The sequence below is a fragment of the Crocuta crocuta genome, unplaced genomic scaffold, assembly GCF_008692635.1.
Source record: "Crocuta crocuta isolate KB4526 unplaced genomic scaffold, BGI_CrCroc_1.0 scaffold369, whole genome shotgun sequence".
Taxonomy (NCBI): Eukaryota; Metazoa; Chordata; class Mammalia; order Carnivora; family Hyaenidae; genus Crocuta; species Crocuta crocuta.
Window position 1 is genome coordinate 2,384,380 of NW_027529441.1, and position 13,325 is coordinate 2,397,704.

General features: G+C 38.3%; 1 protein-coding gene and 1 long non-coding RNA gene across 2 annotated transcripts in view; one reads left to right on the forward strand and one right to left on the reverse strand.

The window, feature by feature from the left end:
* Positions 1–909, forward strand: part of GRIK1 (glutamate ionotropic receptor kainate type subunit 1) — a 147,125-nt gene extending 146,216 nt beyond the window's left edge. Inside the window, exons 17-18 of the mRNA XM_077760197.1 lie at positions 15–101; positions 495–909. Of these exons, the coding sequence (XP_077616323.1) occupies positions 15–101; positions 495–650 (243 nt within the window). The 3' untranslated portion in view covers positions 651–909. The remainder of the gene's footprint in view (positions 1–14; positions 102–494) is intronic.
* An 8,316-nt stretch (positions 910–9,225) lies between these two features.
* Positions 9,226–13,325, reverse strand: part of LOC144228362 (uncharacterized) — a 53,154-nt gene continuing 49,054 nt past the window's right edge. Inside the window, exon 3 of the long non-coding RNA XR_013334169.1 lies at positions 9,226–9,289. This is a non-coding gene — a long non-coding RNA (uncharacterized LOC144228362). The remainder of the gene's footprint in view (positions 9,290–13,325) is intronic.

Sequence of the window (13,325 nt, forward strand, 5' to 3'; positions counted from 1 at the left end):
TTTTTTTTTATCAGAAAGGAAAGTCATCAAGAATTAGATTTTATTTTAGGAACAAAGTAAGGTTTCATGGGAGAAAAAAACAAAGCCTTGGTGTAGAGAAGGTTTGTTCATTTTCTATAGCATTACTGAAGTGTCCGTATGCCTTGATAAACCTATCAATGTTTGGATCATCTTAATGGGGGAAATAACTTAACTCTGTTTTGGTGTCTCAGCAAAGGTAAGTTGTCTATTTTGAGAGCCTAACTGGGTAGTTTTATACTACTGCATCTTGTGAGTGAAACCCCAAAGTCTACCCAGGTAGCTTGCTGCCTCTGTTTCCCCAAGTAGAAAAGGCACATGGCCAGTGGGTGGAGGAGGAGGTGTGGGAACTGGCCGGGAATTTACTGTGTGGAAGAGTTACCTTAGACCAATTATCTTGTATTGGTGAGAGACAGATCAGTGGAAGGGGAAGCTAGTTGGGTTAAACTGATGCTCTATTATTTCATGTTCTCTAGTGTCTCTCTTTCAATGCCATCATGGAAGAACTAGGAATCTCACTCAAAAATCAGAAAAAGCTAAAGAAAAAGTCAAGAACTAAGGGGAAATCTCCCTTCACAAGTATCCTTACTTGTCATCAGAGACGAACTCAGAGGAAAGAGACTGTGGCATGATCCAAGAAAACACTGGCAAGAGCTTTCAGCAAGGAAAACGATATGCTCACTACAGGCTTTGGGAGGAAGGCTTCCTGACAAGTGTGTGATGTGTTTCCCTGTATCTATATTCATAACTCTGGGTATGCATATAGATATGAGAAATACAGCAGCTTAAAAAAGCTCACATAGACTGATATTACTTGGGAAATGCCACTGGTTCTTTTGAAATGAATTTGTATGCTCACTTATTTTGCCTTTTCTCCTTCTTCTCAATAAATTGCTGTGTGCGCTTTCTAAATAATAGTAAATCAACAGGGGTTTTTTTTTTTTCCAGAACAAGTTTGAGTGTTGGTTTGTTCTCTATTACTCGGCTCCCGTTCACAGTGTTTGGTTGTCAAATGTCATATTTTCCAGTTTGCTGTTTTGATGAATCCTATTACTGGTTCAGACACACAGAATCATTTCTGGCTAAGTCAAAAAATATACTTCCAGTTCATATCAAATACCTAGTTATTATAGTAAAGTTTCACCTTTGTGTTTTAAAATCTGACTTCATAAAAACTTTTAAATGGCACTTGGAACATTGGTGAGTATAAGATAAAAGAATTCTAAAAAAAAAAAAGAAAAAGAAAGAAAGAAAGAAAAAGGAGAATTCATTCAAAAAAAGAAAGGTGTCCCTCACATTCTAAGCATCATTCTAGGTTCTGGAAATACTATGGTGAGGAAGACAGATATGGTCCCAGCCTTCACATAATCTATACTTAAACAAAACAAAACAACAACAACAACAAAAAGTTCGAGTACTCAAAGAAGGATTAGCATTTCCTCAGTGGAAGCCAGAAGCCAAAGGACTATGTATTCAAACAAGGAAGTCTTCCTGGAAGAAGGCACAGCTAAATAAGGATGGCAAGTTAATCAGGTGAAGGGAGGGCTGTGGAGAAACAAGGATTCTAGGCTGAGGAAGCAGCATATCGGGAGGCCCTGAAAGGAGAGTGAATAGGGACAGAATGGTGGAGGGAAAGGAGTTTAGTGTGACTAAAATGCAAGGGGATGCAATGGACCTCACAGGCGACAGCCACTCTGGTTGAAAGTAAAGAAAGGATTGAAGGAAAGGTGACTGAGGAGGAAGAGACAAGGTCATCCAAAGGCTCTTTCAGGAACCCAAAGAAAGGACATCGCAGCCAGGTCAGAGCAGGGGCAGATGGACCACTGGATGATGGAAGTAACTCAGAGGCACAACGCATGGGGCCAGAGATTCAGACAGTGTCCATGAGGGAGGGAAAAGCGGGGTCAGACAAAGTCCAGGATTGGGGTTGGCAGGGAGAGGGATGCTTAACTGGGGAGCTGAGGTATCACTCATTATACCAGCGACCAATGGGAAAGGAGCAGGCACTGGATCAATATTTCATATAACTAAATCCCATTGGTTTCTATAGGATTGTTCTATAACTAAACAAACCTTGGTATCTAGTCCCTGTAGAGTTTAAGCACAAAAATAGTTCCAGATGTAAAAAGAAAAGAGAAAGATACCTTTAAAATAGCAATAACAGGGACCGGCCAGATATTTTCCTATGATTGTGATCAATGCTCAAATTTTGGATGAGTCAGATTTGGAAGATAATGTATTTCATTAAAAATGCATTAAGATGCTTACATAAAATCCATGAAGATGCTGATAGTAAAAACAATATGCTGGAGCACCTGGGTGGCTCAATGGGTTGAGCGTCTAGCTCTTGATTCCAGCTCAGGTCATGATCCCAGGGTCATGGAATCAGTCCCCATGTGCCTGGATAAATGGAGTTGGAGTTGCAATTTACATAAATGAGAGGGGTGCCTGGGTGGCTCAGTCAGTTGAGCATTTGGCTCTTGATTTCAGTGCAGGTCATGATCCCAGGATCGTGATATCAAGCCCCACATTGGGCTCTGCACTGAGTGTGGAACCTGCTTAAGATTCTCTCTCTCTCTTACCCACTCTCCCTCTCTCAAGTACAATTAAAAATATTCATAGATAGAGAGATATAGATATGCTTACTGAAACAGAAAAACAAACAGAAATATGGTTAATCCAACAGCTGAAGATGGACTAGATTGATAACATATTAGAAGGCAGATGTACAGTGTGTTTAGTTCACTAAATATCATACCAACAGCATTCTATTTTACATTTTCTAATGTAACAATGTGATACTTTTCTCTAATTTCAGATAATATTACTGTATCTTTTCATAGACTGTTAGAGTAATTTGTGGGAAAATAAGTATTTCACTTCCTAATATCTAAAATATATTGTGTGTCAATCTGGTTTATAGACACTTTAAGGCCCACTAACCAGTTTCCTTTTCATTTATCCATAACTACATTTTCATTCAAGGCATATAAAACTTGGGATGAGTAAATTGGTTAAAAACTATATTGAGCTAGGGGAAACTGCAGCATGGGACTTTTATGTCAACTAGCAAATGTGCATAATCATCTCCCTTCCCCACCCCATCCCCCACCCCCCACCAATATTTTCATTCTGAAAGCACATTTGGTATGAAGGCACGTGCATGTGTTTCTGTGTGTCTCTCTGTGTAAGGACAAAGATCAGAGTAAGATATGAGTCCACAGGGGAGAGAAAGAAGAAATTGTGGACTATCTAGAGCTTGGTCCAGAAAAATTCCCAAGAACAACCATTAATCTTGGAGATTTTCATCCCTTTCACTGAAGAACAGTAACTCATACACAGTTATGTGGAAATCAATGGCAAAGTTAATTAAAAGCTAGATATTACATTTCTTCCTTCAGCAATTTCTTGATGCTAATAGACAAGGATCGCCCAGGTGAGGTATTCAGCAAGAGAGAGGGAAATCAGTGTTGACTGAAAGATAGTGTTTATGGTTAAGATTTACTCTCCTTTCCAAGTTTCAAATCTGGGCCCTTCTTGCCTTTAGTAAAGAGAAAAGGGAAAAGACAATTCATTGCTTGCACTGACTTTGTGAGGTAGATGACACATCTAGGGGCTCTGTGGCAACAGAGCTTATTGAAAAAATAGGAGTTTTCAATTCTTAGCCCAGAAGAAGCTGGAGAGAGAGAGAGAGACAGACAGAGAGAGAGAGAGAGAGAGAGAGAGAGAAATAAGGAGGAAGTGGGTCAAAGAAAACTAAATGAAGATCAAATATCTGTGACCAGCAATTTTTGTTCTCTGTCTCAGCAGTTCCTGCTTTAATTTAACCCTTTGCCTGGTCCAAAAAGACTTAATATTTTCTTAACCAAGAAGTTCCTGGGATTGTTGTTTCAAAGGAAAAATCATATAAGAGTGACTGTTCTGGGAAAGGTATTTCTAGGAGATACCCATGCAGTGTGATTTTTAAAAAAACATAAAGTCTACCCACCCCAAAAGATATGGTCCACCAGATTCTCTTTAACATCAGAGGGGCTAATGTGTTTGGTAACAAACTGAAGCACTGTCTAAAAGAGACCCAAGTTACAATCCACTTGCTCAAGGCTTTTATTAGTTGACTCGTTCATCTTGGAGCAAGGAGAAAAGAAAAGGTATTCACTGATCAAGGATGTCCAGAGGAGTGTCATGAGCCTACAGGGCTAGGACAAGCAAGCCATTCCACCTAAAGGAATGGAGTGCTTGGAGAAGGAGCCTGTAGGGGTTGGGGAAGAGGTAATAAAAGTGAGGCTGGGACTTTGAAGGCACACTAAGGCCTCAGTTTCATTCAGTCTAGTCCTGTATATGAAGGGAATTTTTCTCCAGTTATATTTCTTAAAAAATGGCTGTGTGAAGGGAAAAAGTGGGACAAAATAGGAACAGTAAATCCATCAGAGTAGAGACATATATGCCGTATTTACAAGCAGTAACTCAAAATGCCATAAACCTTGGGAGTGAAATGACTAACATTAAACCATACTGACAAGCTGGCACTTAGAAATCCTGAAACATGCAGGATGATTTTGCAGATGATGCTTTGCATAGTGTGAAGCCTCATACTATGTCATAGGTACACTAGAGAGGTTGCTTGTAAGCTTTGCCCACGGGGTAACCAATGAGACTGAAGTTACTTTGTTTTTACACAGCTTAGTCAGGTAAGTGAGACTCCAAAATGGATTTGAAGGCATGTATGGTCTGGTTTGTTTATTCAAAGTGTATTTATTCATTTTGAGAAAGACAGAGAGAGCACAACTGGGGCAGAGGCAGAGAAAGAGGAAGCAGGCTCCACACTGTCAACAACACAGAGCCTATGCAGAGTTTGAACTCATGAACAGTGAGATCATGGCGTGAGCGGAAACCAAGAGTCAGTAGCTCAACCGACTGAGCCCCCTAGGTGCCTCTGGTTCATTTATTTAATTCATATCTTTTTTCTTTCCTTTTTGCCATCATTTCTCACCCCTTTTTCTTCATTGGTAGAATGCCCAGATGTTTGCTTTGAACAATTCTTCATTAAGCCTGGAATTGTGAAGTCTTATAGGTTAAGTAGCTGCCTCCTCTCACAAAAGTATCCCAATGTGGACAATACGTCATAGGCTACTTTGCTCACTAGTCGTCAGATGTCCTCTTCTTGGAAGCCACAGAGTTCTACTTACAAAGTTGAAACCTCTACTGATGGTAATAGAGAAGCCTCATCTAAATAGAAGGCAAAGGACCCCTATCCACTATCAAAGTAATCCAGGATAATCTGGAAGGAGTCCAATTGACTTTATCTCATTTGGACATTATGAGAAAGATTAGATAGATAGATAGATAGATAGATAGATAGATAGATAGATAATAGGTAGATACCATTGTGTTAGTTTGGTCTGTGCCCATGCTCCTAGTACATATCAAGGCCATGCCATCAGATGTTAATAATTATTATTTATCAAGGATGTGCTAAATCTGATTGCATTGTATTTACCTCATAACATTTGCTCATGTAATAGTTATAGCGACCTTAAAGTAAATATTATTTTTTATAGAGTTAAAAACTGATGCTCAGAGGGGTTAAATAGCTTGCCCAAGGTCACTTAACTATAAAATGGCAAATGATACAACCTAACCCCAGCCATATTGTCACAACCACACTCTGTTCCCTCCTAATTCTTTGAGATGAAGTACTGTTGGCCAACCTCAGGCCTCGCCCCAAGCATACTTGATCTCACAGTTGACACCCTGTAGCATTGTTTCAATTTCAGAAAAGGAAACTGTAAGAAAAAAGGGTAAGTATCTCCCCAAAGTCAGACTGCCTATTGGTAGAGGAACCAAGATTCTAACTTCAATCCATCAGAGCCCAGAGATACTCGACCACAGCACTAAATGAGCTTATGTATTTAATATTTTTGTTTTATTTATATTAAAACAAATATTTGTTTTGTATTGAAATACATTCTTGACTCAATTTTTATTTTTATTTATTTAATTTTTATTTTTTAATGTTTATTTTTGAGAGAGAGAGACAGAGAGGGAAAGAGAGAGACAGACCTTGAGTGGGGGAGGGGAGGACAGAGGCAAAAACAGAATCCAAAGCAGGCTCCAGGTTCTGAGCTGTCAGCACAGAGCCTGATGTGGGGCTCAAACCCACAAACTGTGAGATCATGACCTGAGTTGAAGTTGGATGCTTAACCGACTGAGCCACCCAGGCGCCCCTTAAGTGTTTTTAAAGAAGTATCATAGGGCAATTAGTCATCTTTCACTATCATTTCATAAAATAATTAAAGAGATAGCTATTAATGTCGCCAAGAAGCAATATCTAAGGATACCAATGCCTTGCCAAGGCACTTAAATAATAGTCATTTCCAACCCTTAATAGTTAAAATAAACTCTCCACCAAATCTGCAGACTAGTTGTATTACTGATTTGAAATAACTCTGAACACTTCTTGTTCCTAAGGCAAGTCATCCAAGTCATAATTAAAACATGTGAATGGCATGATGTGACAGTTCGGTGAACATCTAAAGCCTCACCATGTTCCAGCAATCTCATAAAAGACCATTAGGTTGTAAACTCCCAGTTGCTTATAAACTTCTAGAAGGTGAATCAGAATATTTCTTTTCAATATCAATCACTCTATAGAAGTTGTTTAGCCTCTTACATATGGTGGATAAGAAACAAAGACTTGCTAAATGATTAATGACAACCTTTGGAACATACACCATGTAGACACCTGCCACAAATTTAAAATAAGATATAGTCCTTCCCTTTGAGAATATTAGAATTGAATAGGTCAGATTTCAAGGGTGAAATTTTGTTGGCTCAATTGCTTTTTAGGGACTATAGCTGTGAATACCATTGAGTTTTCTAGGATTTGTATTCCCGTCTACCCACAAGAAACATACATTGGCAAATTCTTTAGCAAGAGGCCAAGAAATATAACAATTTCAGGAAATAGCCACACACACACAAGATAAAGATTTTTAAGTAACCAACATCACAGAGAATTTTAAATGCATTGATAATGTCTTCAGTACTTGTAGATCTGTCATTAAGCTATTTCCAGAATATCTCTGAAGAGGCAGGCTGCTTTTCCTTGTCTTCATGATAAATTCTGTACCTAGAGCAGCAAATTAAAATGAGACCATTTTTAATAAAGCCATGTCAAGATTTAAAAGTAATTTGGTGGCATTAAGCATAATAAACCAAATTAGAGTGATGAAAGAAACATTTTCATTAAAGCGTTTAAAAAAATGACACTCAAAACTCCAATGTAGGGATGGAATTTAGTCTACAATGTCTCAAGGGAACCAAGATAACAAATGACAGCTAGAATTTTAAGCTCATCATAACAAATGTATAATTAGTTTTGACCTTTTTACAACATCCCAACAAATATAATGATTCATAAGCATGCATATTGCAAATGAAATTAATTGCAAGGGTATCTTTCACTGAAATGTTTAATGATCTCATCATAGATTTCCTGGATGATTTCCTTCTGACTTCCTCCAAAAAATGATGCTATTAGATAAGCCACACACCAGGTTAATTTCACTGAACCAGAACCAACCAGGATCTACAATTTGTGCCTGGCTCATGTTTTCCCAATTTTATGGAAACTTTTTCTTTCCTCCTCTCTCCCCACTTCCATCTGTAAGTGTCCAAACTTGACTTAAAGACTCAGGTCAAATGCCACAGATGCATGATACTTTCTCTTATTTCTTCCCATCTCTCTCCTGTGACCTTTATCTACACTTGATCAGCTTGACCTTAATGTTATTTGGTCCATGTTGGTAACTTGTGTAGCACTTTATTGTGTGCCTAAATCAGCCTCTTTGTCCCCACTCCCAGGGACTGGCTTACATGATGTAGGATGCTACATGTATTAAATGTGCAAATGAATCCAACCAAGACCATTACATTGTTCCCCCAAAATATAAAACTTTACTCATCTCTTCTGTTCTTAAGTTTTCCTGGAGAGAACTTGGATTCATATTTTCCCTCCATGCCTCCCTCTTTATGTTTTCCAAATTTAATTTTGTCCCCAAATATGTAACAAAATATGGCAAGTTCACAGAAACTCATGGAACACATCAGATCTTTCAAGCAATGATCCATGTTGAAGAGATTCTTCTTGGGTAGAAATTTTGCATTTACCTTGGCAACCCTCAGAAGTCATTTGTGAAAATAAAAGATAGAAGTATAACCCAGACCCTAAAAGTATGTAACATGTTAGCAAAAATGACTATACATCCACAAAATGCATTTCTTCAAAAATTTAAGACTAATAGATAAAAGAGAAGGAAAGGAGGGAAGAAGGGATGGAGGGAGGGAAGGGTGAGTTCCTGAGTGCAGTTAAAAGACACCTTCACATTTCTAAAGAGATGGACTGGGATATAAAGATGGATGGTTTTACTCCTCCACTGAGGAAGGCAGAGAGAGGGACTTATGCTATAATCTAAAAGAAGTAGGTTGTGAGTTGGACTCCTGATAGCAGTGATAGAATGCTAGCATCAATTATCAAAGGACATAAATGCTGCATCTCTGAAAGGATTACAGAGGTTCTAATTTGTTTGAGATGTTTTAGTGCCCGTGCTTCTTTAAAGCAGAAAGATGGGCTATACGATCTACCAGACACCCAGGTAGTTTTATTGATCTATATAGCATTAAATGCTATTTAAAATTTATCAGATGTGATTGTTCCTTTTAGCCATGAATTTGTACGTAGGGCTGAAACCGGAGAACAAAGAAGCATCAAGTACTCCACTTTCTAACCAATGTCACAAAACCTGTGGCCAGGTATGCCTTTCAGGTCCCATAGTTGTCATTCCAATCATGCTATTGCTGCCTCTTCCTACTCCCCAATCAATGAAAGCAGAAGGCTACGAGGGACAAAGTGTGAGAGACATTTCACATTATCCATCTTGGAAAGTGGTACCTTTTCCATATGAGGGAGGGATGTGGTCCCTGCCGCCATCATCAATTGCATGAAGGGGGCACCACAGAAGGGCTGTAGGTCCTCAGGCAGAATTTTTGTCTTTACTTCTCCCAACAGGATTGATTCTTTATGGTTGAGTGGATCCCTCCAATTTATTTTTAAAGCGCTCAAGATTAAATATTGAAGCTGAGTTTTATTTTTTGATATACTCCTGGCTTAGCTTTGGATAAATCATAAAATTTTCTTACCTGAGGATAATGGCAAGGACCCCCGGGCACAGCCATCTGGGGCAAAGAAGGCAGTTTCATGAGGGCTTATTTCCTAAGTAGTGAGCAGAGATAAGGAGAGATTAATGAGGAGATGTTACCAGCACCAAGTCTGAAGGAGTAAGGGAAAGGAGCAATTACCAGAATCTGCAGACCTCTCTAAAAGAAGACCATCCAATAGGGGCTGTGGCCTTGAGAGGAGAAATGCATTCACTTCAAACCTGAGGTCCAGATGGGATAAAGCCAGCAGGACGATGAATGTAACTCTTTTTCAAGACTAATCTTTTGATCATGCCTCATATTGATTCAAGTCAGCCAGAATCCATCTTTGACTTACTGGGCAGGACAGTCCACTGATTCTGACTCAAAAAGTCACTCTCCTAGACTAGAGAACAAATTGAAAAATGGATGTGGTGGGGCGCCTGGGTGGCTTAGTTGGTTAAGCGTCTAACTTTGGCTCAGGTCATGATCTCATGGTTCGTGAGTTTGAGCCCTATGTCGGGCTCTGTGCTGACAGCTAGCTCAGAGCCTGGAGCGTGTTTCAGATTCTGTGTCTCCCTCTCTCTCTGACCCTCCCCTGCTCACGCTGTCTCTCTCTCTCTCTCAGAAATAAATAAAACATTAAAAAATTATTTAAAAAAAAGAAAAATGGGTATGGTGGTACAGAGACTACTCAGCACTATTTTTCTTCTATATTAGGATTTATGTAGATCAGTAAGCAATAAGTACCATTCAAATCCAGGGTATTAACATTAGACATTTCACCGTGAAATCCAATATGCTTCCTGAAATCTACTTTAACTTATATAGAGATCTGATGTTACAAGTTTCTTCTGGGAGAGATAAAAAGAGTGGAATAAAATCAACATAAGGAATTTTAGAAGTATAAGGAAACAACTATGTATAAGGCTCAGGTATTAGCGATACCTGGGGGAGTATTGCTCAACTGCTTACTACATATGTGAATCTGAGTAAGTTACTTCACTTCGCCCTGGACCCCACTTTCCTCACTCCAGCAGTGAGACTGTTAACAATGCATATATCATACCTGACACAAAATATTGTTATTATTATTAAAGTTAAGATGAAGAAAACAAAACTCCACTAGAGAATCTCTATCTGGTTTCAAAACAAAATCAAAGAGAAATACAATGGGCAGCCATGAGGTTTCAGATGCAGCTCACAGTTAAACTGCCATATTCAGTGGCCAAAGGACTTGCATCCCACAATTACAAAGTGGTGCTTCTGCAAGCTCACACAGAGACTTCTCATGCTCATTGTCATCAATAAATTGCAACATTCATTTCTGAGGCACATCAAAGCCAAATAGGCTACAACCCAGCACGAGAGAACAGGAAGGTTTTGTGGGCCGCTCGGCTGGCTCAGTCAGTAGAACATGCGACTCCCGATCTTGGGATCATGAGTTTGGGCCCCATGTTGGGTGCGGAGATTACAAAGAACAGCATAGTTTCATCCTAAGTTTGTGGTATCCTCCAAAACTCCAAAATATACCATTTTGTGGGACATTACTGGGCCCTTTAACAAGTGTCAGTCAAGGTCCCAGCGTGAAACAGATGGAATTAATAAAAGACCTTTTTCTGAAGGGACTGTTTACAGAGGTGAATGCAAGAATGAGGAAAACTGATAAGGGCTGGCATTATCATCCTGAAGTCAGAAGGGACAGTGAAAATTAATTATGTTACCAGAACCCAATCAAGGCATTAGTCACAGGAGAGAAACCACCTTAGGAGCTATGGCTGTGCGGGTATTATGGAATATTGTGCAACAGAGCCTCCTCTTGATTAGACCCAACTAGAAGCCACATAGGCTAGAGAGAGTGGTACAGTCTGAGAGAGGTCAGACTCCTTCTAGCACACAGAGGTTGGCAGAGAAGTATACAGAACAGTTATACAGGGATGATGGAGAATAACCATCACAGCACATGCTCGGTGAAATCAAATTAAAACTAAGACCAGGTGCAAAATTATCCATAAGGAAAGATGGAGGCCATGTTCAGAGAATTATTTCTCATTCTTGACAGAACACAAAGAAATGATACCATCGTGTTAATAGAGCTGGTTGGAGCCCATGGCCAAACAACAAAAAGGACTTCATTATATTCTGTCTCTTTAACGGATACTGCGGAATATTCTGGGCTTCCCTTCAATGCCCATTCCAAATCTCCAGCTCACTCCAGACCTCACCAGCTGGTCCAAGTCTCTTTAATTCCCTACTAAAATACTCGAGAGATATATGACTTGAAGTTCAGCCTAAACTTCTCTAGCCACTTGGCTCAATAACCAGGATTGCTCACTGCTTATATCATGTGGCACAAAAGTGATACCCACAGGATGTAATGATGCCTAGTGATTACAGTCAATCATATTGTCGGGTATATTTGAACATTGCCAAGAAAGTAAATCTTAAAAGTTGTCATCATGAGGAAAAAAATTATAACTTTGTATAGTGGCAAATAGTCACTAGACATTGTGGTCAATATTTTGCAGTGCATACAAATATCAAATCATGATGTTGTATACCTGAAACAATTATAGTGTCAATCATACCTCAGTTAAAACAATATTTACAACGGTATTTAGAGGCACTATATCTGGATTTGGGTCCTAGTTTCAAAACCTACTCCAACATGTCTTGGATGTACCTGCCACTCATTAAACTGATCTTTGGGTTATTCTTCTGTAAAAAGGAGAAAAATATTTCTGTCTTATCTCCAGGAAATTTAGGATATAATAAGAGAATATATGTGAAATTATAAAGTACTACCAGAGTATAAAATGTGATTATTAGTCTGTGCCTTTCTTGGCCATTTATAATTCTTGACTTTGAGTTTTATAAATATTAGATTGCATAGTCATAAAGTCCAATAAGAAATAATCTTATTTAAAATAAAAATAAAAAAAGGAATACCCACAACTTCTGCAGGATTTCAGTGAACAGCCTCTTCCCTGCAGTGTTCATTGATGCCGTGTGTGTTGGGGTCTGGCAGTTTTTCCCTATTTAGTAGACCTGCTGTCTGAATATAGTTCTGGAAAAGCATCTCATGCTATAGCTACTTGAGCTCCCATGTTAGGAGAGGTTCTGTCTCGATACAGTGTTGAAGTGATTGTTTCTCTTCCTGCTTCACTACATTTCCCAAAATTTCTGATATTCCAGAATGAAAAAATAATTTTTAACTGAATCCTAGGGTTTTCAAAAGTTTCTAAATGGCAAAAGCTGTTTATGTAAGTGCCCAAAAAGAAAAACATAAGTTTTTGCCGTGAGGGAGATGGAGGATAAAATGAAAGATTGGATGAATTAAGGCTACTTTTGTAAGGCCTGATTTTCAGTACTAGCCCTGCATCAACAGCAATAACACTTGCTTTATCTTTGAAGTTGATAATATATCATGAACAAGCGAGGTTTATCTCAGAAATGCAAGCAGTTCTCAAATATAAAATAAATCAATACAACTTACCACATTAGTAGACTAGTGAAAAAAGTTATTATCTTGAGCAATGCAAGATAAAAGCATTGAAAAAGATTCTATTTCTATTATGATATTTTTAAGAGTCCCTTGAATAAGAGAAATGAAAGGAAACTATATGTTTAATAAACATTAAATACCAAAACTAAAGGCATCAAACATTATCCTTAATGATAATCTTTAGGTCTATTTCCTGTAAGAATAAGAAAAAACAAAGATGTATACTAATAGAATTACTATTTAATCTAGTCTAGAGACCAAAAATTACATATAAAATATTATGAAAAGAGATAAAATGTTATTTGTAAATGCAGTAATCATCTACCTAGAAAAATCAGCAGTCTCAAAAGACAAACGATTAAAAGTAATTAGAGTGAGTTCATTACGGCTGCCAGATAGATACGTGGCCAAACTACAAAAGTCAATTTCATTGTCTTATACCAGCAAGAACTACTTACAACATGTAATACAAACGGGATTTTACTCATAATAGCAATAAAAGCTATAAAGTATCTTAAAACTAAGTTAACCAAAAATTCATAAGAACACAATACATAAAATTTCGAAATGCTACTAAAGGACAAAGAAGGCAGGGGCACCTGGGTGT